This window comes from Oncorhynchus keta, chromosome 21, assembly GCF_023373465.1.
Source record: "Oncorhynchus keta strain PuntledgeMale-10-30-2019 chromosome 21, Oket_V2, whole genome shotgun sequence".
In the NCBI taxonomy this organism is placed as follows: Eukaryota; Metazoa; Chordata; class Actinopteri; order Salmoniformes; family Salmonidae; genus Oncorhynchus; species Oncorhynchus keta.
The window spans coordinates 53,483,200-53,509,623 of NC_068441.1; the positions used below are offsets into that span (position 1 = coordinate 53,483,200).

The 26,424-nt window shown below is 47.8% G+C and overlaps 1 protein-coding gene and 1 long non-coding RNA gene across 4 annotated transcripts in view; both read left to right on the forward strand.

The window, feature by feature from the left end:
• vgll4b (vestigial-like family member 4b) overlaps nt 1-26,424 on the forward strand; it is a 120,670-nt gene that overhangs the window by 43,737 nt on the left and 50,509 nt on the right. The window contains exon 1 of one of the 3 annotated variants that reach the window (XM_052474231.1): nt 6,205-6,707. The exons of the other annotated variants lie outside the window; for them this stretch is intronic. Within the exon in view, the coding sequence (XP_052330191.1) occupies nt 6,626-6,707 (82 nt within the window). The 5' untranslated portion in view covers nt 6,205-6,625. Of the gene's footprint in view, nt 1-6,204; nt 6,708-26,424 lie in introns of those variants that run through there. 3 annotated transcript variants of the gene reach the window in all.
• On the forward strand, nt 21,606-22,716 carry LOC127910437 (uncharacterized). Its single transcript, XR_008074860.1, has 3 exons — nt 21,606-21,970; nt 22,286-22,375; nt 22,552-22,716. It is a non-coding gene; the product is annotated as an uncharacterized LOC127910437 (long non-coding RNA).

Genomic DNA, 26,424 nt, shown 5'->3' on the forward strand with positions numbered 1-26,424 from the left:
AAGGCAGTCATCCGAAAAACCGAGGCTGTTGAGTCTGCCGATAAGAATTTGGTGATTGACAGAGTCGAAAGCCTTGGCGAGGTCGATGAAAGACGGCTGCACAGTACTGTCTTTTATCGATGGCGGTTATGATATCATTTAGTACCTTGAGTGTGGCTGAGGTGCACCCGTGACCGGCTCGGAAACCAGATTGCACAGCGGAGAAGGTACGGTGGGATTCGAGATGGTCAGTGACCTGTTTGTTGACTTGGCTTTCGAAGACCTTAGATAGGCAGGGCAGGATGGATATAGGTCTATAGCAGTTTGGGTCCAGGGTGTCTCCCCTTTGAAGAGGGGGATGACTGCGGCAGCTTTCAATCCTTGGGGATCTCAGACGATATGAAAGAGGTTGAACAGGCTGGTAATAGGGGTTGCGACAATGGCGGCAGATAGTTTCAGAAATAGCGGGTCCAGATTATCAAGCCCAGCTGATTTGTACGGGTCCAGGTTTTGCAGCTCTTTCAGAACATCTGCTATCTGGATTTGGGTAAAGGAGAACCTGGAGAGGCTTGGGTGAGGAACTACGGGGGGCGGAGCTGTTGGCCGAGGTTGGAGTAGCCAGGCGGAAGGCATGGCCAGCCGTTGAGAAGTGCTTATTGAAGTTTTCGATAATCATGGATTTATCGGTGGAGACCGTGTTTCCTAGCCTCAGTGCAGTGGGCAGCTGGGAGGAGGTGCTCTTGTTCTCCATGGACTTCACAGTGTCCCAGAACTTTTTGGAGTTGGAGCTACAGGATGCAAACTTCTGCCTGAAGAAGCTGGCCTTAGCTTTCCTGACTGACTGCGTGTATTGGTTCCTGACTTCCCTGAACAGTTGCATATCACGGGGCTATTCGATGCTATTGCAGTCCGCCACAGGATGTTTTTGTGCTGGTCGAGGGCAGTCAGGTCTGGAGTGAACCAAGGGCTGTATCTGTTCTTGGTTCTGCATTTTTTGAACGGAGCATGCTTATCTAAAATGGTGAGGAAGTTACTTTTAAAGAATGACCAGGCATCCTCAACTGACGGGATGAGGTCAATGTCCTTCCAGGATACACGGGCCAGGTCGATTAGAAAGGCCTGCTCACAGAAGTGTTTTAGGGAGCGTTTGACAGTGATGAGGGGTGGTCGTTTGACTGCGGCTCCGTGGCGGATACAGGCGATGAGGCAGTGATCGCTGAGATCCTGGTTGAAGACAGCGGAGGTATATTTGGAGGGCCAGTTGGTCAGGATGACGTCTATGAGGGTGCCCTTGTTTACAGAGTTAGGGTTGTACCTGGTGGGTTCCTTGATGATTTGAGTGAGATTGAGGGCATCTAGCTTAGATTGTAGGACTGCCGGGTGTTAAGCATATCCCAGTTTAGGTCACCTAACAGAACAAACTCTGAAGCTAGATGGGGGCGATCAATTCACAAATGGTGTCCAGGGCGCAGCTGGGAGCTGACGGGGTCGGTAGCAGGCGGCAACAGTGATAGACTTGTTTCTGGAGAGAGTAATTTTCAAAATTAGTAGTTCAAACTGTTTGGGTATGGACCTGGAAAGTATGACATTACTTTGCAGGCTATCTCTGCAGTAGACTGCGACTCCGCCCCCTTTGGCAGTTCTATCTTGACGGAAGATGTTATAGTTGGGTATGGAAATCTCTGAATGAGCCAATTGGAAGCTGGGGATGAATGAGGGGAGAGGAGGAGGTGGGATGAATGAGCCAATTGGAAGCTGGGGATGAATGAGGGGAGAGGGAGGAGGGGGGGATGAATGAGCCAATTGGAAGCTGGGGATGAATGAGGGGAGAGGGAGGAGGGGGGATGAATGAGCCAATTGGAAGCTGGGGATAATTAGGTGGCCATGATGGTATGAGGGCCAGATTGGTAATTTAACCTGGACACAGGGCCACAACACCCCTACTCTTACAATGAGTACCATGGGATCTTTTGCGACCACACAGAGTCAAGGCCCCTGTTTAACGTCCCATTGGAAAGACATCACCCTTCAGAGGGTATTGGGATATTTGTCTCTATTCACTGTCCTGGGGTATTGGGATATTTGTCTCTATTCACTGTCCTGGGGTATTGGGATATTTGTCTCTATTCACTGTCCTGGGGTATTGGGATATTTGTCTCTATTCACTGTCCTGGGGTATTGGGATATTTGTCTCTATTCACTGTCCTGGGGTATTGGGATATTTGTCTCTATTCACTGTCCTGGGGTATTGGGATATTTGTCTCTATTCACTGTCCTGGGGTATTGGGATATTTGTCTCTATTCACTGTCCTGGGGTATTGGGATATTTGTCCCTATTCACTGTCCTGGGGTATTGGGATATTTGTCTCTATTCACTGTCCTGGGGTATTGGGATATTTGTCTCTATTCACTGTCCTGGGGTATTGGGATATTTGTCTCTATTCACTGTCCTGGGGTATTGGGATATTTGTCTCTATTCACTGTCCTGGGGTATTGGGATATTTGTCTCTATTCACTGTCCTGGGGTATTGGGATATTTGTCTCTATTCACTGTCCTGGGGTATTGGGATATGTGTCTCTATTCACTGTCCTGGGGTATTGGGATATTTTATTTCAAACCAGAGGAAAGGGTGCTTCCAACACCACTTCCAGCAGCATCTGGTCTCCCATCCAGGGACCCAACCCTACTTCAGAGGCAAGCCAGCAGTGGTATGTAGGGTGGTATGCAGGGTGGGATGCAGGGTGGTATGCAGGGTGGTATGCAGGGTGGTATGCAGGGTGGTATGCAGGGTGGGATGCAGGGTGGGATGCAGGGTGGTATGTAGGGTGGATGTAGGGTGGATGCAGGGTGGTATGTAGGGTGGGATGCAGGGTGGGATGCAGGGTGGTATGCAGGGTGGTATGCAGGGTGGTATGCAGGGTGGGATGCAGAGTGGTATGTAGGGTGGATGCGGGGTGGTATGCAGAGTGGTATGCAGAGTGGTATGCAGAGTGGTATGCAGAGTGGTATGCAAATCAAATCAAATCAAATCAAATCAAATCAAATTTTATTTGTCACATACACATGGTTAGCAGATGTTAAATGCGAGTGTAGCGAAATGCTTGTGCTTCTAGTTCCGACAATGCAGTGATAACCAACAAGTAATCTAACTAACAATTCCAAAACTACTGTCTTATACACAGTGTAAGGGGATAAGGAATATGTACATAAGGATATATGAATGAGTGATGGTACAGAGCAGCATACAGTAGATGGTATCGAGTACAGTATATACATATGAGATGAGTGTGTAGACAAAGTAAACAAAGTGGCATAGTTAAAGTGGCTAGTGATACATGTGTTACATAAGGATGCAGTCGATGATGTAGAGTACAGTATATACATATGCATATGAGATGAATAATGTAGGGTAAGTAACATTATATAAGGTAGCATTGTTTAAAGTGGCTAGTGATATATTTACATAATTCCCATCAATTCCCATTATTAAAATGGCTGGAGTTGGGTCAGTGTCAATGACAGTGTGTTGGCAGCAGCCACTCACACTGTTAGTGGTGGCTGTTTAACAGTCTGATGGCCTTGAGATAGAAGCTGTTTTTCAGTCTCTCGGTCCCAGCTTTGATGCACCTGTACTGACCTCGCCTTCTGGATGATAGCGGGGTGAACAGGCAGTGGTTCGGGTGGTTGATGTCCTTGATGATCTTTATGGCCTTCCTGTAACAACGGGTGGTGTAGGTGTCCTGGAGGGCAGGTAGTTTGCCCCCGGTGATGCGTTGTGCAGTCCTCACTACCCTCTGGAGAGCCTTACGGTTGAGGCGGAGCAGTTGCCGTACCAGGCGGTGATACAGCCCGCCAGGATGCTCTCGATTGTGCATCTGTAGAAGTTTGTGAGTGCTTTTGGTGACAAGCCGAATTTCTTCAGCCTCCTGAGGTTGAATAGGCGCTGCTGCGCCTTCTTCACGACGCTGTCAGTGTGAGTGGACCAATTCAGTTTGTCTGTGATGTGTATGCCGAGGAACTTAAAACTAGCTACCCTCTCCACTACTGTTCCATCGATGTGGATAGGGGGTGTTCCCTCTGCTGTTTCCTGAAGTCCACAATCATCAGGGTGGGATGCAGGGTGGGATGCAGGGTGGGATGCAGGGTGGATGTAGGGTGGATGCAGGGTGGGATGCTACTGTTTAGTAAACATAATTGACTAACGGCTCATGTCATATGCCTGTATATGCTCGTGAAAAGAGGAGATGCAATTGTAGAAAATGTCTGCTGTGGTTTTTTGACCCTGTGTTTCTACTGTGAATTAGCTGTCAAGAACTGTGACGGTAGCTCTACTGTGTTATTGACTTGTTAATCGTTTACTCCATGTGTAACTCTGTTGTCTGTTCACACTGCTATTATGCTTTATCTTGGCCAGGTCTCGGTTGTAAATGAGAACTTGTTCTCAACTAGCCTACCTGGTTAAATAAAGGTGTTCTCAACTAGCCTACCTGGTTAAATAAAGGTGTTCTCAACAGGCCTACCTGGTTAAATAAAGGTGTTCTTAACTGACCTACCTGGTTAAATAAAGGTGTTCTCAACTAGCCTTCCTGGTTAAATAAAGGTGTTCTCAACTGGCCTACCTGGTTAAATAAAGGTGTTCTCAACTAGCCTACCTGGTTAAATAAAGGTGTTCTCAACTGGCCTACCTGGTTAAATAAAGGTGTTCTCAACTAGCCTACCTGGTTAAATAAAGGTGTTCTCAACTAGCCTACCTGGTTAAATAAAGGTGTTCTCAACTAGCCTACCTGGTTAAATAAAGGTGTTCTCAACTAGCCTACCTGGTTAAATAAAGGTGTTCTCAACTGACCTACCTGGTTAAATAAAGGTGTTCTCAACTGGCCTACCTGGTTAAATAAAGGTGTTCTCAACTGGCCTACCTGGTTAAATAAAGGTGTTCTCAACTGGCCTACCTGGTTAAATAAAGGTGAAATAAAAAAATAAATTAGCTGGGAATGAAATGTCTGTTTATCTTGACCTGTTGGCTGTGAAGCCGTCTGTCCTGTAGTGTTTTTCTGTGCCACTAGAGGGCAGTAGAACATCACTGTACATTGTCCCTGGAATAACTGTGGAAGCTCTGCAACTGATTTCCTCATGAATTTACTTTGTAAATAAGGTCTAATAAGATTCGGTAAGATATTTGGTCAATTATCAGGACATTTGCATTTTTCTACTATCAGAATGAAGAAATATAATGTTGTATTTGAACATCCGAGTAAGTGGATTTTGAGGAACGGTTCTATACAATACAGAATACTACAGATTACAGACTTATAGACAAACTGTTTTGTCTTGAAGAAAACAATGGTTCCGTAAGGTCACAGTGAACGTCCATCTGTTTGGAAGCAGGAACCAGGTTGAATGCATTCTGAATAGAGCTCTCTTTGTATGTCGTTTTGGCCAAAACCGCACTGTTTCCTGTCTGCCAAATTTGACATGGGCTACTAGCCCCGCCTTGTTTTTGCTTGCTTTCTCCCAGCTCTCTCCCACACTCACTGGCTCCCACCTCCTCTTCAGGGCCGGAATACTGCATTTGGGGCACAGACCCCCCCCTTCTACACAGACAAATAAAAAAACTCCCAGGATCAACACATTATGCCATGGTGTAGAGAAAAATATGTTTTAATGAGATTCTACACATTCTGTCATGATGCTAAGAAAAGGCAATTTAAAGATCATTTCCTGCAATTCTTCACTTTTTGCCATGAGGCAGGGTGGAAAATGAGCAGTTTTTATTGCTCATCTCATGATTTTGTTCACATTTCGACATGAGGCTGAGAATTTTACAGTTTTAAAGCTCATTTCCCTCCAATTCTACACTTTTGTAAAAAAAAAAAAATGTTACTCCCTTTTCCCTCCCCAATTACGATCTTGTCTCATCGCTCTGGGACTCCCGGTCACAGACTGTTTTGATACAGCCCGGGATTGAACCCGGGTCTGTAGTGACACCTCTACCACTGCGATGCAGTGCCTTAGACCGCTGTGCTACTCGGGAGGCCCAATTCTACACTTTTTTGCTATCATATGCAAATGTTTTGGGTGGTTGGGGGCCCCCTGGAGTACCCTGGAGTACCCATGTGTTGGTAATCCAGCCCTGTATCTTCCCTCTCTCACCCCTCACTGGTCCTGCATTTGGACGGTTGATCTTGTGAAGAAAAAACTCCCTGACATCTGAGCAGCTCCCGGGATTTAGCAAACATGCCTAGTGGTCGCAGCCTGCTCTGAGGAAACGGGTTCATTCGAGTCATACCAAGCTGAGCCTGCGTGTCAGTACAGTCGACTTTACAGCTGGCTGTAAGGTTAGGAAGAACTGGCACTACCTTTTTTTGTCTGAACATACATTTATACATTATTTACAAGTATTATACAAACTCCATTTTAATTTTTGTCGGGAACTATTTTTTTAAAAGCGTTTTACATTGATTCTATGATATTATTTTTGCGCGTAGAAAAGTTGAGCTGAAGGCTGGGCCTTTTAACTGCTCTGTGTCGACCGACTCGTCCACGTAAATTAAACCGACTGCGGTCGCGTCATTTTCCTCTCGACTCGGGTTGGAAGCAAAATAAAGCTGGTCTTTTTTTTTTTTTTTTTCTTTGCTAAACTGTTAAATGCTTGTTACAAAAATGGATCTGTTGAATTATCAGTACCTGGACAAAATGAACAACAACATCGGCATACTCTGCTATGAAGGTAAACACAGTACTTTAATCAACTCCGTTCTTTCCTTGATTAGGAAACTGTTTTTAACACGTGAAATTGCAACAACATAAAACCATAAAACATGACATCGCTGGTGTATCTGCATTAATTCATCTTTAATTAATCTTGCATCTTTTGAAAAAAAAAATATTTTAAAAAATTCAAAGCTGAAATGTAATGAAGTAATAACAGTTTTTAATGATTGTGTTTTAAATAAATCGGAAATACCCCCACCCCATTACTACTGCTGTAGCTGTGTTGGATACTCATGGGATAATGTGTTTTCTATCGTAGGAGATCTTAAACATATTCCAAGTGTTATAGTAGCAGTAAGAGTGTTTTTTTTAACTGAAATCTGGTGAACTGAAATACACTTTTAATGCCAGGGAATAATTCCTCTATAAATGTGGGAATACATCTGACCTCGTTTCCATTCTGTCGGTCCCCCCTCCCTGGCCACTACACCAATGTTGTACTATTGAAACGAAGATTCAAAGAACCACTGCTCTTATTGATCATCAGAGGATCTGTCATCCTAGTGGAATTGTTATTGTTCAGTCGTGTGTGAATGAATATCGGCTCTTACTGAAGTTTTATTGACTCACAGGAATGATAAGAGGGGATTTGCTCAGTATTAGATTTTTTTGCATTTTTGTGTGAATATCTACCTGTGGACAATTTGGTCATCCATTTGTGTGTGTGTGTGTGTGTGTGTGTGTGTGTGTGTGTGTGTGAATATCAGAACACTACATCTCCTCCACTGACCTGGATTCAGGTTGACTCACATGAATTATACCGGTTGTGTAATTAGTCTGACATTAGTCTGCTCACCATTTCGATGTATCACAGACCCCCGAGTCAGTGATCGTCTCTGTGCTTGTCCTCTGCTTTTATGAGGTAATAAATAGTAGTAGGCTTCTCCAGACAGAGATGGACTTTACATGCTCCGTTTTGACTGTTGTTGGTTAGGCCTGGTCTGTGGTCCATTGTTCCTCCGTTGTGGACCATAATCACACTCTGTTTACATATTTCACTCCAGGACGATGGTTGATGAAATCAATGGGGGCTTCTTCTTTTTTTTTTAATGAGGAGAAGGATCATTGTGGATATTCACTATAAGCTAAGTGATGTCCTGCATTGTGTCATTACTTCTTGTTTAACAACAGGGTGCGAGGCAGACGGTCATCATGACTAGAGGGTCCAGTATGTGAGGGTCTGTAGGTGTTTGCCTGAGGGTCTGTAGGTGTTTGCCTGAGGGCCTGTAGGTGTTTGCCTGAGGGCCTGTAGGTGTTTGCCTGAGGGCCTGTAGGTGTTTGCCTGAGGGTCTGTAGGTGTTTGCCTGAGGGTCTGTAGGTGTTTGCCTGAGGGCCTGTAGGTGTTTGCCTGAGGGTCTGTAGGTGTTTGCCTGAGGGTCTGTAGGTGTTTGCCTGAGGGCCTGTAGGTGTTTGCCTGAGGGCCTGTAGGTGTTTGCCTGAGGGCCTGTAGGTGTTTGCCTGAGGGTCTGTAGGTGTTTGCCTGAGGGTCTGTAGGTGTTTGCCTGAGGGTCTGTAGGTGTTTGCCTGAGGGTCTGTAGGTGTTTGCCTGAGGGTCTGTAGGTGTTTGCCTGAGGGTCTGTAGGTGTTTGCCTGAGGGCCTGTAGGTGTTTGCCTGAGGGCCTGTAGGTGTTTGCCTGAGGGCCTGTAGGTGTTTGCCTGAGGGCCTGTAGGTGTTTGCCTGAGGGCCTGTAGGTGTTTGCCTGAGGGCCTGTAGGTGTTTGCCTGAGGGCCTGTAGGTGTTTGCCTGAGGGCCTGTAGGTGTTTGCCTGAGGGCCTGTAGGTGTTTGCCTGAGGGCCTGTAGGTGTTTGCCTGAGGGCCTGTAGGTGTTTGCCTGAGGGCCTGTAGGTGTTTGGCTGAGGGTCTGTAGGTGTTTGCCTGAGGGTCTGCAGGTGTTTGCCTGAGGGTCTGCAGGTGTTTGCCTGAGGGTCTGCAGGTGTTTGCCTGAGGGTCTGCAGGTGTTTGCCTGAGGGTCTGCAGGTGTTTGCCTGAGGGTCTGCAGGTGTTTGCCTGAGGGTCTGTAGGTGTTTGCCTGAGGGTCTGTAGGTGTTTGCCTGAGGGCCTGTAGGTGTTTGCCTGAGGGCCTGTAGGTGTTTGCCTGAGGGCCTGCAGGTGTTTGCCTGAGGGCCTGTAGGTGTTTGCCTGAGGGCCTGTAGGTGTTTGCCTGAGGGCCTGTAGGTGTTTGCCTGAGGGTCTGTAGGTGTTTGCCTGAGGGTCTGCAGGTGTTTGCCTGAGGGTCTGTAGGTGTTTGCCTGAGGGTCTGTAGGTGTTGGGTAATGGCTTTGAGTCTAGTGGTTCAAATACTTAGTAGCTCTGGTTATGCTTGATTTGGCCTTCCTGTTGCAATCAAACCAATAGAAACGTCCCTAAAGTACAAACACTGACCTTGTGGCACTCTTGGCTAAAAACAAAAAGCATTTGAAATAGTATTTGAACCCAGGAAGGTGTGCTAAAGAGGGTGACATTGCAGGGGTCACCAGCCCCAAGCACCGTCAAACTCAACTCTGGACCTCAAAGCCAGTTCCACTGTGTGTTTTTCATTGTTCCCCTCTAATCAGGGACTGATTTAGACCTGGGACACCAGGTGGGGGATTCCCCTCTAATCAGGGACTGATTTAGACCTGGGACACCAGGTGGGGGATTCCCCTCTAATCGGGGACTGATTTAGACCTGGGACACCAGGTGGGGGATTCCCCTCTAATCAGGGACTGATTTAGACCTGGGACACCAGGTGGGGGATTCCCCTCTAATCAGGGACTGATTTAGACCTGGGACACCAGGTGGGGGATTCCCCTCTAATCAGGGACTGATTTAGACCTGGGACACCAGGTGGGGGATTCCCCTCTAATCAGGGACTGATTTAGACCTGGGACACCAGGTGGGGGATTCCCCTCTAATCAGGGACTGATTTAGACCTGGGACACCAGGTGGGGGATTCCCCTCTAATCGGGGACTGATTTAGACCTGGGACACCAGGTGGGGGATTCCCCCTCTAATCGGGGACTGATTTAGACCTGGGATTCCCCCTCTAATCGGGGACTGATTTAGACCTGGGACACTAGGTGGGGGATTCCCCTCTAATAGGGGCCTGATTTAGACCTGGGACACCAGGTGGGGGATTCCCCTCTAATCAGGGACTGATTTAGACCTGGGACACCAGGTGGATGACTCCCCTCTAATCAGGACCTGATTTAGACCTGGGACACCAGGTGGGGGATTCCCCTCTAATCAGGGACTGATTTAGACCTGGGACACCAGGTGGGGATTCCCCTCTAATCAGGGACTGATTTAGACCTGGGACACCAGGTGGGGATTCCCCTCTAATCAGGGACTGATTTAGACCTGGGACACCAGGTGGGGGATTCCCCTCTAATCAGGGACTGATTTAGACCTGGGACACCAGGTGGGGGATTCCCTCTAATCAGGGACTGATTTAGACCTGGGACACCAGGTGGGGGATTCCTCTCTAATCAGGGACTGATTTAGACCTGGGACACCAGGTGGTTGATTCCTCTCTAATAGGGGCCTGATTTAGACCTGGGACACCAGGTGGGGGATTCCCCTCTAATCAGGGACTGATTTAGACCTGGGACACCAGGTGGATGACTCCCCTCTAATCGGGGACTGATTTAGACCTGGGACACCAGGTGGGGGATTCCCCTCTAATCGGGGACTGATTTAGACCTGGGACACCAGGTGGATGACTCCCCTCTAATCAGGACCTGATTTAGACCTGGGACACCAGGTGGGGGATTCCCCTCTAATCGGGACTGATTTAGACCTGGGACACCAGGTGGGGGATTCCCCCTCTAATCGGGACTGATTTAGACCTGGGACACCAGGTGGGGGATTCCCTCTAATCGGGGACTGATTTAGACCTGGGACACCAGGTGGATGACTCCCCTCTAATCGGGGACCTGATTTAGACCTGGGACACCAGGTGGATGACTCCCCTCTAATCAGGACCTGATTTAGACCTGGGACACCAGGTGGGGGATTCCCCTCTAATCGGGGACTGATTTAGACCTGGGACACCAGGTGGGGATTCCCCTCTAATCGGGGACTGATTTAGACCTGGGACACCAGGTGGGGGATTCCCCTCTAATCGGGGGACTGATTTAGACCTGGGACACCAGGTGGGGATTCCCCTCTAATCGGGGACTGATTTAGACCTGGGACACTAGGTGGGGGATTCCCCTCTAATAGGGGCCTGATTTAGACCTGGGACACCAGGTGGGGGATTCCCCTCTAATCAGGGACTGATTTAGACCTGGGACACCAGGTGGATGACTCCCCTCTAATCAGGACCTGATTTAGACCTGGGACACCAGGTGGGGGATTCCCCTCTAATCGGGGACTGATTTAGACCTGGGACACCAGGTGGGGGATTCCCCCTCTAATCGGGGACTGATTTAGACCTGGGACACCAGGTGGGGGATTCCCCTCTAATCGGGGACTGATTTAGACCTGGGACACCAGGTGGGGGATTCCCCCTCTAATCGGGGACTGATTTAGACCTGGGACACCAGGTGGGGGATTCCCCTCTAATCGGGGACTGATTTAGACCTGGGACACCAGGTGGGGGATTCCCCTCTAATCGGGGACTGATTTAGACCTGGGACACCAGGTGGGGGATTCCCCCTCTAATCGGGGACTGATTTAGACCTGGGACACTAGGTGGGGGATTCCCCTCTAATCAGGGACTGATTTAGACCTGGGATTCCCCCTCTAATCAGGGACTGATTTAGACCTGGGACACTAGGTGGGGGATTCCCCTCTAATCAGGGACTGATTTAGACCTGGGACACCAGGTGGGGGATTCCCCTCTAATCGGGGACTGATTTAGACCTGGGACACCAGGTGGGTGCAATTAATTATCAGGTAGACCAGAAAAGCAGCAGGCTCCGAACCTCATAGTTTCCCAGACTTGGTCCTCGGAACTCCCAAGTGGTGCACGTTTTGTGTTTTGACCGAACTACACAACCGATTCAACTAATCATCAAGCTTTGATAATTTGAATCAGCTGTGTTGAATTAAGAGTTGAATCCACCCTGCCCTAGCAGCTAGCCCTCCTGTTGCTGCCCGTCACTAACTGGCTGTCAGAGGGGTAAGACAGACATACCATGCATGCTTTCCTTCCTGAGTTCAACATGATCTCTGTCACCCAATCACTCCCTTGGGTCTCTCTCTCCCTTGGGTCTCTCTCTCCCTCGGGTCTCTCTCTCCCTCAGGTCTCTCTCTTCCCCTCGGGTCTCCCTCGGGTCTCCCTCGGGTCTCTCGGGTCTCCCTCGGGTCTCTCTCTCCCTCGGGTCTCTCTCTCCCTCGGGTCTCTCTCTCCCTCGGGTCTCTCTCTCGGGTCTTTCTCTCCCCGATCTCTGATCTCACACTCTCTGATCTCGCTCAATCGCTCTCTGATATCTCTTTCTCACTCTGATCTCGCGTTCTCTCTCTCGCTCTGATATCAATTTAAATTCAAAGGTTTCCCATGCCAATAAAGCCCTATGTTTACATCTCTTACTTCTCTCTGATCTCTATCTCTCTTTCTGGTTTCTCTATCGGATGTCTGAGGTGGAAAATTGGAAACCGAGGGGATGGACTGGTATGTAAATAGAATGGCTCATCAGACCGACAATCACAAACCTTAAATCCCCCAGCATGCAGTGCACCAGCACTTCCTGGTTTGGCTGCTGCCTGCATCACTACATTCCCTATGGGCCCTGGTCCAAAATAGTGCACTATATAGGGCCCTGGTTCAAAAATAGTGCACTATATAGGGAATGGAGTGCCATTTGGAATGACATTGTGATGGCCTACATGCTGCTGCTGGTACATTAAACCTGCCTGTCACCCTGACCGGGCCTTAACCCCCCCACCTGAGTTCATCCACCATTCCCCTACCTAAGGGGATTCTCAACCCCCCCAACCTGAGTTCATCCACCATTCCCCTACCTAAGGGGATTCTCAACCCCCAACCTGAGTTCATCCAGCATGCTGCTACCTAAGGGGATAACCCCCCAACCTGAGTTCATCCACCATTCCCCTACCTCAGGGGATTCTCAACCCCCAACCTGAGTTCATCCACCATTCCCCTACCTAAGGGGATTCTCAACCCCCCACCTGAGTTCATCCACCATTCCCCTACCTAAGGGGATTCTCAACCCCCCCAACCTGAGTTCATCCAGCATGCTGCTACCTAAGGGGATAACCCCCCCCAACCTGAGTTCATCCACCATTCCCCTACCTCAGGGGATTCTCAACATTCCATCAGTGGAAGGAACAGCAAAGGTATACCAACGTATCAGGATCAGGCTTTCACACTATATAAATCACTGTGAGCAGTGCCCGTGCCCCTGAGTAAAGAGTGTTTTCTTCTTCTTTTGGCTCTATACTCAAAGTTTGGATTTGAAATCAAACAACAATGACTAACAGTGTAGACTGTCAGCTTTAATTTGAGGGTCATTTGATCCGTATCGGGTGAACCGTTTTAGAAGTTTACAGCACTTCTTGTACATCGTCTGCCCCATCTTTTAGAGGAGCTAAAGTAAACGGTACAAATTCACTTGTGTATTGAAGTCGTAAAAAGTAGGGACGAAAATTTGGGTCAATTTTTGCTGCCAACTAATTGACACCTCATTAACTGGTCAACAAACATTACATCCCCCCCCCGAACAGTAAAATGATGTGACCAACAAAAAATACTATCAGAGATCTGTATATAATGGCGAGATGCTTATCTTTTCTCCTTAACGATGGGAGTCGTCCCAAAATAAGCCCGTAGGGCCACATTGGGCTTATTTTGGACAGATTTTGTCGAGAGTGAAACCTCTCGCTTTGCCTCTTCCTCTCTGATACCAATGCATACAAAGACCAGATATTTTTTTATTTTAATGCTTGCTATTGTTGCGTGCTTCCATTTAAGCTCTATCATCTTACAGTCAAAATGGACTATTATTGATTTATATTATTATCATCCCTCTATGGGATCGGTGTCCCTACACCGGGACGGTTGAGCTAACGCGATTAGCATGACGTTGTAAGTAACAAGAACATTTCACAGAACATAGACATGTCTTATATGGGCAGAAAGATTACATTTTTTTTGTTAATCTAACTGCACTGTCCAATTTACAGTAGCCATTACAGTGAAAAGATACCATTGCTATTGTTTGTTTGAACACGACAACAAAACACCTTATCACGGCAACTGGTTTGATACACCTCTGACTTGTCATCCGTGAGGGTCCCAGAGATAACATGTAGCTTAGTTTTGTTTGATAAAATCAATTTTATATTTAAATGTAGGAACTGGGTTCTACAGGTTGAACCCCTACACCCACCCCACCATCTAGATTAGTGTCTTTTCAGTAGAGAAGCTCATTTTCCATAATTTTTGACCTTCATAGGTGTGTGTAAAAACTTTTTAAAATTACAATATCATTTTTTTAATATTCTCTATAGTTATGTACCTGAATGTATCAATTGACCAATTTGGGCAGATGTTTGCACTGGATCAGTCTGAAGAGTTGCATGTACACTGCTGCCACCTAGTGGCCAAAATCAAAATTGTGCTTCAACTTAAATATTATATTATGGCCTTTCTCTTGCATTTCAAAGCTGGAAGCAAAACATTTATTAAAAAAACGCATGTTTTTTTAGTCTGTATTATCTTTAACCAGATCTAATGTTACATTCTCCCACATTAGTTTCAGATTTCCACAAACTTCAAAAGGTTTCCTTTCAAATGGTAATCAATAATATTTATATCCTTGCTTCAGGTCTTGAGCTACAGGCAGTTAGATTTGGATCCTTAAGAGGTTCATGCAACTCATGTTACGGCCAATAATCTTCAAAATGCAAATTACACAGTTCCAAACAGCCTAATATGAGCAGTTGTGACAGTGATGAAAGTCTCTGTGAGAGAAACTTACAAAGCGGGGGAGTCTAAATAGCAACAACTGTGGTGGGTTGTGATTAGGGATGCACGATATATTGGTAAGCATATCGGAATCGGACGTTATTAGCTAAAAAAAAAAAAAAACAACATCGGCATCAGCTGGAAAAAGGGGGAGGCTTGCAAGCTGAAGAACACCATCCCAACCGTGAAGCACGGGGGTGGCAGCATCATGTTGTGGGGGTGCTTTGCTGCAGGAGGGACTGGTGCACTTCACAAAATAGATGGCATCATGAGGAAATAAAATGATGTGGATATATTGAAGCAACATCTCAAGGCATCAGTCAGGAAGTTAAAGCTTGGTTGCAAATGGGTCTTCCAAATGGACAATGACCCCAAGCATACTTCCAAAGTTGTGGTAAAATGGCTTAAGGACAACAAAGTCAAGGTATTGGAATGGCAATCAAAAAGCAATGACCTCAATCCCATAGAAAATTAGTGGAGCGAACTGAAAAAGCGTGTGTGAGCAAGGAGACCTACAAACCTGACTCATTGCACCAGCTCTGTCAGGAGGAATGGGCCAAAATTCAACCAACTTATTGTGGGAAGCTTGTGGAAGGCAACCCGAAACATTTGACCCAAGTGAAACAATTTAAAGGCAATGCTACCAAATACTGAGTGTATGTAAACTTCTGACCCACTGGGAATGTGATGAAAGAAATAAATAACAGCTGAAATAAATCTCAACTATTATTCTGACATTTCATATTCTTAAAATAAAGTGGTGATCCTAACTGACCTAAGGGAATTTTTACAAGGATTAAATGTCAGGAATTGTGAAACATGCAAACTCAGTTTATTTGGCTAAGGTGTATGTAAACTTCCGACTTCAACTGCGTGTGTGTAAATATAAAAACCTACAGTCGAGAGCTCGTGGCAAATCTGTCAGTGAAGAGCCAAAAGAGGCCTTTTACTATATTTAAAACGTGGGATAGGTTGGAAAGCAAATGGCTCCTGCTGAAACAGAAATACTTATCTGACTGTGCACTTGGAAAATATTTAATCAACTTCCAAATTAGGCCTATTGAGTGAACAACAGCATTGTGTTTACAAACTGTAACGAGTGAGATCGGCTTTTTGGCACGAGCACATCGGTGAGTGAGCTGTGAATCATTGGGTGGAACGTTTTCAAGGTTGTAATTTCCTCCTGACATTGTACAATATGCGATAATCTCCTCCAATACCAGACAGGATATTGATCGATTCAATGTTTTTACATTTTTTTTTTTTTATAGATCTCAGATTCTCAATTTGTCAATTTCAAAGTAGCCTGACATTTCACTTATTTATTATTCAGCGAATGTCTCCGGTCATGTAAAATGACACACAAATGCATTTTTATAAAAAGGCCCAATTTTTTTTTTACCCGGACCTTATGCTAGAAGATAATTCTGCTCCTCTACTTGTTCTGCTGTATGTAAATTATATGAATGCAATGCTTTATTATCAATGAGATTTGTCCGTTACCTCCGGCTCACCTGACGTTACGCTGCCTCTGGCTCACCTGACGTTACACTACCTCTGGCTCACCTGACGTTACGCTACCTCTGGCTCACCTGACGTTACGCTACCTCTGGCTCACCTGACGTTACGCTACCTCTGGCTCACCTGACGTTACCTCTGGCTACGCTGCCTCTGGCCCACCTGACGTTACGCTGCCTCTGGCCCACCTGACGTTACGCTGCCTCTGGCCCACCTGACGTTACGCTGCCTCTGGCCCACCTGACGTTACGCTGCCTCTGGCCCACCTGTTACGTTACGCTGCCTCTGGCCCACCTGACGTTACGCTGCCTCTGGCTCACCTGACGTTACGCTGCCTCTGGCTCACCTGACGTTACGCTGCCTCTGGCTCACCTGACGTTACGCTGCCTCTGGCTCACCTGACGTTACGCTACCTCTGGCTCACCTGACGTTACGCTGCCTCTGGCTCACCTGACGTTACACTGCCTCTGGCTCACCTGACGTTACGCTACCTCTGGCTCACCTGACGTTACGCTGCCTCTGGCTCACCTGACGTTACGCTGCCTCTGGCTCACCTGACGTTACGCTGCCTCTGGCTCACCTGACGTTACGCTACCTCTGGCTCACCTGACGTTACGCTACCTCTGGCTCACCTGACGTTACGCTGCCTCTGGCTCACCTGACGTTACGCTGCCTCTGGCTCACCTGACGTTACGCTGCCTCTGGCTCACCTGACGTTACGCTACCTCTGGCTCACCTGACGTTACGCTACCTCTGGCTCACCTGACGTTACGCTACCTCTGGCTCACCTGACGTTACGCTACCTCTGGCTCACCTGACGTTACGCTACCTCTGGCTCACCTGACGTACACTACGCTACCTCTGGCTCACCTGACGTTACGCTACCTCTGGCTCACCTGACGTTACGCTACCTCTGGCTCACCTGACGTTACGCTGCCTTCGCTCACCCTCTGGCTCACCTGACGTTACGCTGCCTGCCTGGCTCACCTGACGTTACGCTGCCTCCTGCTCACCTGACGTTAACACCTCTGGCTCACCCTACGCTGGCTCACCTGACGTTACACTGCCTCTGGCTCACCTGACGTTACGCTGCCTCTGGCTCACCTGACGTTACGCTGCCTCTGGCTCACCTGACGTTACGCTGCCTCTGGCTCACCTGACGTTACGCTGCCTCTGGCTCACCTGACGTTACGCTGCCTCTGGCTCACCTGACGTTACGCTGCCTCCGGCTCACCTGACGTTACGCTGCCTCCTGCTCACCTGACGTTACGCTGCCTCCGGCTCACCTGACGTTACGCTGCCTCCTGCTCACCTGACGTTACGCTGCCTCCTGCTCACCTGACGTTACGCTGCCTCCTGCTCACCTGACGTTACACTGCCTCCTGCTCACCTGACGTTACGCTGCCTCCTGCTCACCTGACGTTACGCTGCCTCCTGCTCACCTGACGTTACGCTGCCTCCGGCTCACCTGTTACGCTGCCTCCTGCTCACCTGACGTTACACTACCTCTGGCTCACCTGACGTTACGCTGCCTCCTGCTCACCTCTACCTGCCCGGCTCACCTGACGTTACGCTCACCTGCCTGCCCGGCTCACCTGACGTTACACTGCCTCCGCTGCCTGCCTGGCTCACCTGACGTTACGCTGCCTCTGGCTCACCTGAATTTACACTGCCTGCCTGGCTCACCTGACGTTACACTGCCTCCGGCTCACCTGACGTTACACTGCCTCCGGCTCACCTGACGTTACACTGCCTCCGGCTCACCTGACGTTACGCTGCCTCTGGCTCACCTGACGTTACGCTGCCTCTGGCTCACCTGACGTTACGCTGCCTCTGGCTCACCTGACGTTACGCTGCCTCTGGCTCACCTGACGTTACGCTGCCTCTGGCTCACCTGACGTTACGCTGCCTCTGGCTCACCTGACGTTACGCTGCCTCTGGCTCACCTGACTACGCTGCCTACTGGCTGCCTCTGGCTCACCTGACGTTACGCTGCCTCTGGCTCACCTGAACTGCCTCCTGCTTACACTACCTCTGGCTCACCTGACGTTACACTACCTCTGGCTCACCTGACGTTACACTACCTCTGGCTCACCTGACGTTACACTACCTCTGGCTCACCTGACGTTACACTACCTCTGGCTCACCTGACGTTACACTACCTCTGGCTCACCTGACGTTACACTACCTCTGGCTCACCTGACGTTACACTACCTCTGGCTCACCTGACGTTACACTACCTCTGGCTCACCTGACGTTACACTACCTCTGGCTCACCTGACGTTACACTACCTCTGGCTCACCTGACGTTACACTACCTCTGGCTCACCTCACCTGGCTCACGTTACACTGCCTCTGGCTCACCTCTGGCTCACGTGCCTCTGGCTCACTGCCTCTGGCTCACCTGACGTTACACTGCCTCTGGCTCACCTTACGCTGCCTCGCTCACCTACGCTGCCTCTGGCTCACACCTGACGCTCACCTACGGTGCCTCTGGCTCACCTGACGTTACGGTGCCTCCGGCTCACCTGACGTTACACTACCTCTGGCTCACCTGACGTTACACTACCTCCAGCTCACCCGATGTCACGCGCTGCCTCCAGCTCACCCGATGTCACGCGCTGCCTCCAGCTCACCCGATGTCACGCTGCTGCCTCCAGCTCAGGAGCTACTCTCACGTCTCACAAGTGGTCATGAAGCTTATGGTTGTACTATAGTATACTATATGTATTGAAAGGACAGGTTGTTCTATAGACTAAATATGTATTGGACAGGGAAAGGACAGGTTGTACTATAGACTAAATATGTATTGGACAGGGAAAGGACAGGTTGTAATGTAGACTAAATATGTATTGGACAGACAGGGAAAGGACAGGTTGTACTGTAGACTAAATATGTATTGGACAGGGAAAGGACAGGTTGTAATGTAGACTAAATATGTATTGGACAGGGAAAGGACAGGTTGTTCTATAGACTAAACCAGTGGCTGTGATTGGCTCTGACTGTTCCAATCCTTTCCAAGCCCATTTTACTGTTATGTAAGTACCAAATGGCATCATATTCCCTACACAGTGCACTACTTCTGACCAGGGCCCTATGTAGGGAATAGGGTGCCGTTTGGGATGGAGCCTGTAATTACCTCTTGATGTAGACAGTCAAGTGACTGTAGACGGAGAGAGAATTTTCACTGTCAGTTACTCATCTCACCCTGTCAGTTACTCATCTCTCCCTGTCAGTTACTCATCTCTCCCTGTCAGTTACTCATCTCTCCCTGTCAGTTACTCATCTCTCCCTGTCAGTTACTCATCTCTCCCTGTCAGTTACTCATCTCTCCCTGTCAGTTACTCATCTCTCCCCAGTACCTGTTCTCTCCTTGGTCTTTCAGCAAGGCTGGCGAGGAGAGGATAGTTGCTGCTCTCTCTCTCTCGAATTGAAAGGGCTTTATTGGCATGGTAAACACATGTTTACATCGCTCTCTCTCCACTGCTCTCTCTCCCCTGCTCTCTCTCCCCTGCTCTCTCTCCCCTGCTCTACTCTCTCCCTGCTCTCTCTCCCTGCTCTCTCTATTCTTCTCTCTCTCCCTGTATTCTTCTCTCTCTATTCTTCTCTCTCTATTCTTCTCTCTCCTCTCTATTATTTTTCTCCCCTGCTGTCTCTCTCCTTCTTTATCTTCTTTCTCTCTCCTCTCTATTCTTCTCTCCCTCTCTCTCTATTCTTCTCTCCCTCCTCTCTATTCTTACTCTCTCCCTCTCTCTCTATTCTTCTCTCCCTCTCTCTCTATTCTTCTCTCCCTCTCTCTCTATTCTTCTCTCCCTCTCTCTCTATTCTTCTCTCCCTCCTCTCTCTATTCTTCTTCTCTCCTCTCTATTCTTCTCTCCCTCTCTCTCTATTCTTCTCTCCCTCCTCTCTCTTCTTCTCTCCCTCCTCTCTCTATTCTTCTCTCCCTCCTCTCTATTCTTCTCTCCCTCTCTCTCTATTCTTCTCTCCCTCTCTCTCTATTCTTCTCTCCCTCCTCTCTCTATTCTTCTCTCTCTCTCTCTATTCTTCTCTCCCTCTCTCTCTATTCTTCTCTCCCTCCTCTCTCTATTCTTCTCTCTCTCTCCTCTCTATTCTTCTCTCTCCTCTCTCTCTATTCTTCTCTCCCTCTCTCTCTATTCTTCTCTCCCTCCTCTCTCTATTCTTCTCTCTCTCCTCTCTATTCTTCTCTCCCTCTCTCTCTATTCTTCTCTCCCTCTCTCTCTATTCTTCTCTCCCTCCTCTCTCTATTCTTCTCTCTCTCCTCTCTATTCTTCTCTCCCTCTCTCTCTATTCTTCTCTCCCTCTCTCTCTATTCTTCTCTCCCTCCTCTCTCTATTCTTCTCTCTCTCCTCTCTCTATTCTTCTCTCTCTCCTCTCTATTCTTCTCTCTCTCCTCTCTATTCTTCTCTCCCTCCTCTCTATTCTTCTCTCCCTCCTCTCTCTATTCTTCTCTCTCTCCTCTCTATTCTTCTCTCCCTCTCTCTCTATTCTTCTCTCCCTCTCCTCTCTATTCTTCTCTCTCTCTCTCTCCTCTCTATTCTTCTCTCCTCTCTCTCTCCTCTCTTCTCCTCTCCCTCTCCTCTCTCTATATTCTTCCCTTTTCTCCGCTGAGATAATGTGTCTGTTGTACCTCAGCAGAGGAACAGTTTCCTCCATTAATGATTTCAGTCACAGGTGATTTGTTATTTTTCAGCTGTCTGACTGTGACCAATGAGGCTTACTTACTCTTCTCTGCTCTGATAACCTTGTAGAGATCTAGCTGAGGGACTGACTAGTGTGATAGATAGTGAGAATGCATTCCGTACATAGTGCACTACTTTATACCAGGGCCCTATTCCCTATATAGTGCACTACTTTAGACCAGGGCCCTATTCCCTACATAGTGCACTACTTTATACCAGGGCCCTATTCCCTATATAGTGCACTACTTTAGACCAGGGCCCTATTCCCTACATAGTGCACTACTTTATACCAGGGCCCTATTCCCTATATAGTGCACTACTTTATACCAGGGCCCTATTCCCTACATAGTGCACTACTTTAGATCAGGGCCCTATTCCCTACATAGTGCACTACTTTATACCAGGGCCCTATTCCCTATATAGTGCACTACTTTAGACCAGAGCCCTATTCCCTACATAGTGCACTACCTTAGACCAGAGCCCATAGGTAGTGCACTACTTTAGACCAGGGCCCATAGGTAGTGCACTACCTTAGACCAGGGCCCATAGGTAGTGCAGGCCTCTCTACTGAGTGACTGTGTCAGGGCCCGTACTCACAAAGTCTCAGATTGGGAGTGTTGATCTAGGATCAGCCCCCCCCCCCCTATGTCAATGTGAATTTGTTTATCTGAAATCCCAAAATGATCCCAGATCAGCATTTCTACTTGTTCCCTGTCGTGCCCACTGTCCGCAAATAGCGGGTACAGCAGAATGCCCTCTGCCTTCTACTCTGTCCACTCCGCCGCCCAGCTAGTCACGTGACCTGATGACAGGACAGAATCCATCTCTACCCAGGAGCTACATTGTGTGCTTACTGTATCTGTTTGGTCAGTCCCAGTCACTCCAGACCACGCAGCAAGGCCTGCTCACTGAGCTATCTATGTCCAGTAGTTTATCCCAGAGTAGAGAGACTGGCTGTCTGGAACTGTGGCTCTTTAGAGCCTGGTCTGCTGAGGGAGGTCTCTCTCTCTGTCTTCTCTTTAGAGCCTGGTCTGCTGAGGGAGGTCTCTCTCTCTGTCTTCTCTTTAGAGCCTGGTCTGCTGAGGGAGGTCTCTCTCTGTCTTCTCTTTAGAGCCTGGTCTGCTGAGGGAGGTCTCTCTCTGTCTTCTCTTTAGAGCCTGGTCTGCTGAGGGAGGTCTCTCTCTCTGTCTTCTCTTTAGAGCCTGGTCTGCTGAGGGAGGTCTCTCTCTCTCTGTCTTCTCTTTAGAGCCTTGTCTGCTGAGGGAGGTCTCTCTCTCTCTGTCTTCTCTTTAGAGCCTGGTCTGCTGAGGGAGGTCTCTCTCTCTGTCTTCTCTTTAGAGCCTGGTCTGCTGAGGGAGGTCTCTCTCTCCGTCTTCTCTTTAGAGCCTGGTCTGCTGAGGGAGGTCTCTCTCTCTGTCTTCTCTTTAGAGCCTGGTCTGCTGAGGGAGGTCTCTCTCTCTGTCTTCTCTTTAGAGCCTGGTCTGCTGAGGGAGGTCTCTCTCTCCGTCTTCTCTTTAGAGCCTGGTCTGCTGAGGGAGGTCTCTCTCTCTGTCTTCTCTTTAGAGCCTGGTCTGCTGAGGGAGGTCTCTCTCTGTCTTCTCTTTAGAGCCTGGTCTGCTGAGGGAGGTCTCTCTCTGTCTTCTCTTTAGAGCCTGGTCTGCTGAGGGAGGTCTCTCTCTCTGTCTTCTCTTTAGAGCCTGGTCTGCTGAGGGAGGTCTCTCTCTCTGTCTTCTCTTTAGAGCCTGGTCTGCTGAGGGAGGTCTCTCTCTCTGTCTTCTCTTTAGAGCCTGGTCTGCTGAGGGAGGTCTCTCTCTCTGTCTTCTCTTTAGAGCCTGGTCTGCTGAGGGAGGTCTCTCTCTGTCTTCTCTTTAGAGCCTGGTCTGCTGAGGGAGGTCTCTCTCTATCTTCTCTTTAGAGCCCGGTCTGCTGAGGGAGGTCTCTCTCTGTCTTCTCTTTAGAGCCTGGTCTGCTGAGGGAAATCTCTCTCTCTGTATTCTCTTTAGAGCCTGGTCTGCTGAGGGAGGTCTCTTTCTCTGTCTTCTCTTTAGAGCCTGGTCTGCTGAGGGAGGTCTCTCTCTCTGTCTTCTCTTTAGAGCCTGGTCTGCTGAGGGAGGTCTCTCTCTGTCTTCTCTTTAGAGCCTGGTCTGCTGAGGGAGGTCTCTCTCTCTGTCTTCTCTTTAGAGCCTGGTCTGCTGAGGGAGGTCTCTCTCTCTGTCTTCTCTTTAGAGCCTGGTCTGCTGAGGGCGGTCTCTCTCTCCGTCTTCTCTTTAGAGCCTGGTCTGCTGAGGGAGGTCTCTCTCTCCGTCTTCTCTTTAGAGCCTGGTCTGCTGAGGGAGGTCTCTCTCTCCGTCTTCTCTTTAGAGCCTGGTCTGCTGAGGGAGGTCTCTCTCTCTGTCTTCTCTTGAGAGCCTGGTCTGCTAATAAAATAAAATCATGGAGACGGACGGCTTGGTTAGCGCTAGCTGGAGACGGACGGCTTGGTTAGCGCTAGCTAGAGACGGACGGCTTGGTTAGCGCTAGCTAGAGACGGACGGCTTGGTTAGCGCTAGCTGGAGACGGACGGCGCTAGCTGGAGACGGACGGCTTGGTTAGCGCTAGCTAGCACAAGGGAACAAGAGGGCATTGTTTTGTGTTTGTTTTGACGCTTGTTTTATGTAACTGACTTTAATGCGTTTTAAAGTATTTATAAAAGGCATCTCATGCCAGGGACTCAGTTTAGGTTTCAGAGAATGTAGGCCAGAAATATAATTTAGCAGAGACAGAGACATGGGGTCAATGCTTAGTTTCTGCTAAGAGAGTGTTGGGGGGGGTTCTCCCCTTTCTGAGCCTCTAACTCCTCTGACTCCAGCCTTCCCATCGTGTTTGAAGTCCGCCGAGGGCTCTCTCTCCCTCTCATCATGTAGAACTTAAGATTCTTTGAGTAGATCAAACACGCAGTGTTTCCCCTGACACAGATCTTTGTTTCATACCGTACAATAACAGTTGACTGAGCTGCTGTCGGGTTTCACTTTGTTGTGTCATGCTGAAACAGGAAAGGGCCTTCCCCGAACTGTTGCCACAAAGTTGGAAGCACAGAATCGTCTAGAATGTCATTGTATGCTGTAGCGTTAAGATTTCCCTTCACTGGAACTAAAGGTCTAGCATGAACCATGAAAAAACAGCCCCAGACCATGATTCCTCCTCCACCAAACTTTACAGTTGGCACTATGCATTCGGGCAGGTAGTGTTCTCCTGGCATCCACCAAACCCATCCGTTGGACTGCCAGACGGCGACGCGTGAGTCATCACTCTAAAGAACGCGTTTCCACTGCTCCAGAGTCCAATGGCAGCGAGCTTTACCACCATTCCAGCCGACGCTTGGCGTTGCGGATGGTGATCTTAGCCTTGTGTGCGGCTGCTCGGCCATGGAAACCCATTACATGGAGCTCCCGACGAACTGCTTATTGAGTGTTGCAACTGAGGACAGACAATTTTTATGTGCTACGCACTTCAGTACTCGGCGGTCCGTCCCGTTCTGTGAGCTGGTGTGGCCTACCACTTTGCGGCTGAGACGTTGCTGTTCCTAGACATTACCACTTCACAATAACAACACTTAGTTGACCAGGGCAGCTCTAGCAGGGCAGAACATTGACCAACTGACTTGTTGGAAAAGTGGCAACCTATGACGGTGCCACGTTGAAAAGTCACTGAGCTCTTCAGTAGGGACCATTCTACTGCCTATGTTTGTCTATGGAGATTGCATGGCTGTGCACTCGATTTTATGCACTCGTCAGCAACGGGTGTGGATACAATTTGAACGTGTGTCCACATACTTTTGTGTTATTTATATACAGTTGAAGTCGGAAGTTTAAGTACACCTTAACCAAATACATTTAAACTCAGTTTTTCACAATCTCTGATTGTGGACAGAGTAGAGAGACTCTACTAGTAAAAAGTCTCAGTCTTAGGTCAGTTAGGGTCACCACTTTATTTTAAGAATGTGAAATGTCAGAATAATAGTTGAGATTTATTTCAGCTGTTATTTCTTTCATCACATTCCCAGTGGGTCAGAAGTTTACATACACTCAATTAATATTAGGTAGCATTGCCTTTTTGCCTAATTTGATTTTACTTGGGTCAAACGTTCCTCAAGTTTCCCACAATAAGTTGGTTGAATTTTGTCCCATTCCTCTTGACAGAGCTGGTGTAACTGAGTCAGGTTTATAGGCCTCCTTGCTCGCACACGCTTTTTCAGTTCTGCCCACAAATTGTCGACAGGATTGAGGTCAGGGCTTTGTGATGGCCATACCAATACCTTGACTTTGTTGTCCTTAAGCCATTTTGCTACAACTTTCTAAGTATGCTTGGGGTCATTGTCCATTTGGAAGACCCATTTGCGACCAAGTTTTAACTTCCTGACTGATGTCTTGAGATGTTGCTTCAATATATCCACATAATGTTCCTACCTCATGATGCCATCTATTTTGTGAAGTGCACCAGTCCCTCCTGCAGCAAAGCACCCCCACAACATGATGCTGCCACCCCCGTGCTTCACGGTTAGGATGGTGTTCTTAAGCTTGCAAGCATCCCCCTTTTTCCTCAAAACATAACAATTGTCATTATGGCCAAACAGTTCTATTTTTGCTTCATCAGACCAGAGGACATTTCTCCAAAAGTTCCAAAAGGACTTGTTTTACTGTGGATATAGATACTTTTGTTCCCGTTTCCTCCAGCATCTTCACCAGGTCCTTTGCTGTTGTTCTGGGATTGATTTGCACTTTTCGCATCAAAGTACGTTTATCTCTAGGAGACAGAATGCATCTCCTTTCTGAGCGGTATGATGGCTGCGTGGTCCCATGGTTATACTTGCGTACAATTGTTTGTACAGATGGCACTTTGAGATATATTTTAAACTGCAAAACCCTTACCCACCACTGCACTTTGTATACCAGGGTTGGCTGGCCTTCTCTAGTCTCTCGTAGGCTCAGTCACTGGTATACTTTTATTTACAAAGCCATTTTGGGTTTACTACCTTTTTATTTGGGTATTTTTATTGTTCAGAAATGTGGTGGGTCGTCTCTTCGTTCGCTGGACTTTATCCTGCTAACTGTTCCAAATGTCCCAACTGAATTTGGTAAAAGGGCTTTTATGTACCTTACAAAATACTTTTAAACTGGAAGAACTTGTCCCGATTGGTGTTTTTAAATCACTGATGAAGGATATTGAGACTGATTCCCTGATCTGTCAATGGTTTTAAATCACTGATGAAGGATTTTGAGGCTGATTCCCTGACCTGTCAATGTCTTTAAATCACTGATGAAGGATGTTGAGACTGATTCCCTGATCTGTCAATGTTTTTAAATCACTGATGAAGGATGTTGAGGCTGATTCCCTGACCTGTCAATGGTTTTAATTAGCTGTTTTATGATTCAGTGAATTCAATGGTTTTTACTAGATTACTTGTAGTTTTTCATGTTGTCTGTCTATCTTGGCCAGGGCGCTCATGAAAAATAGATTTTAATCTCAATGAGCCCTTCCTGGTTAAATAAATAAAATAAAACTT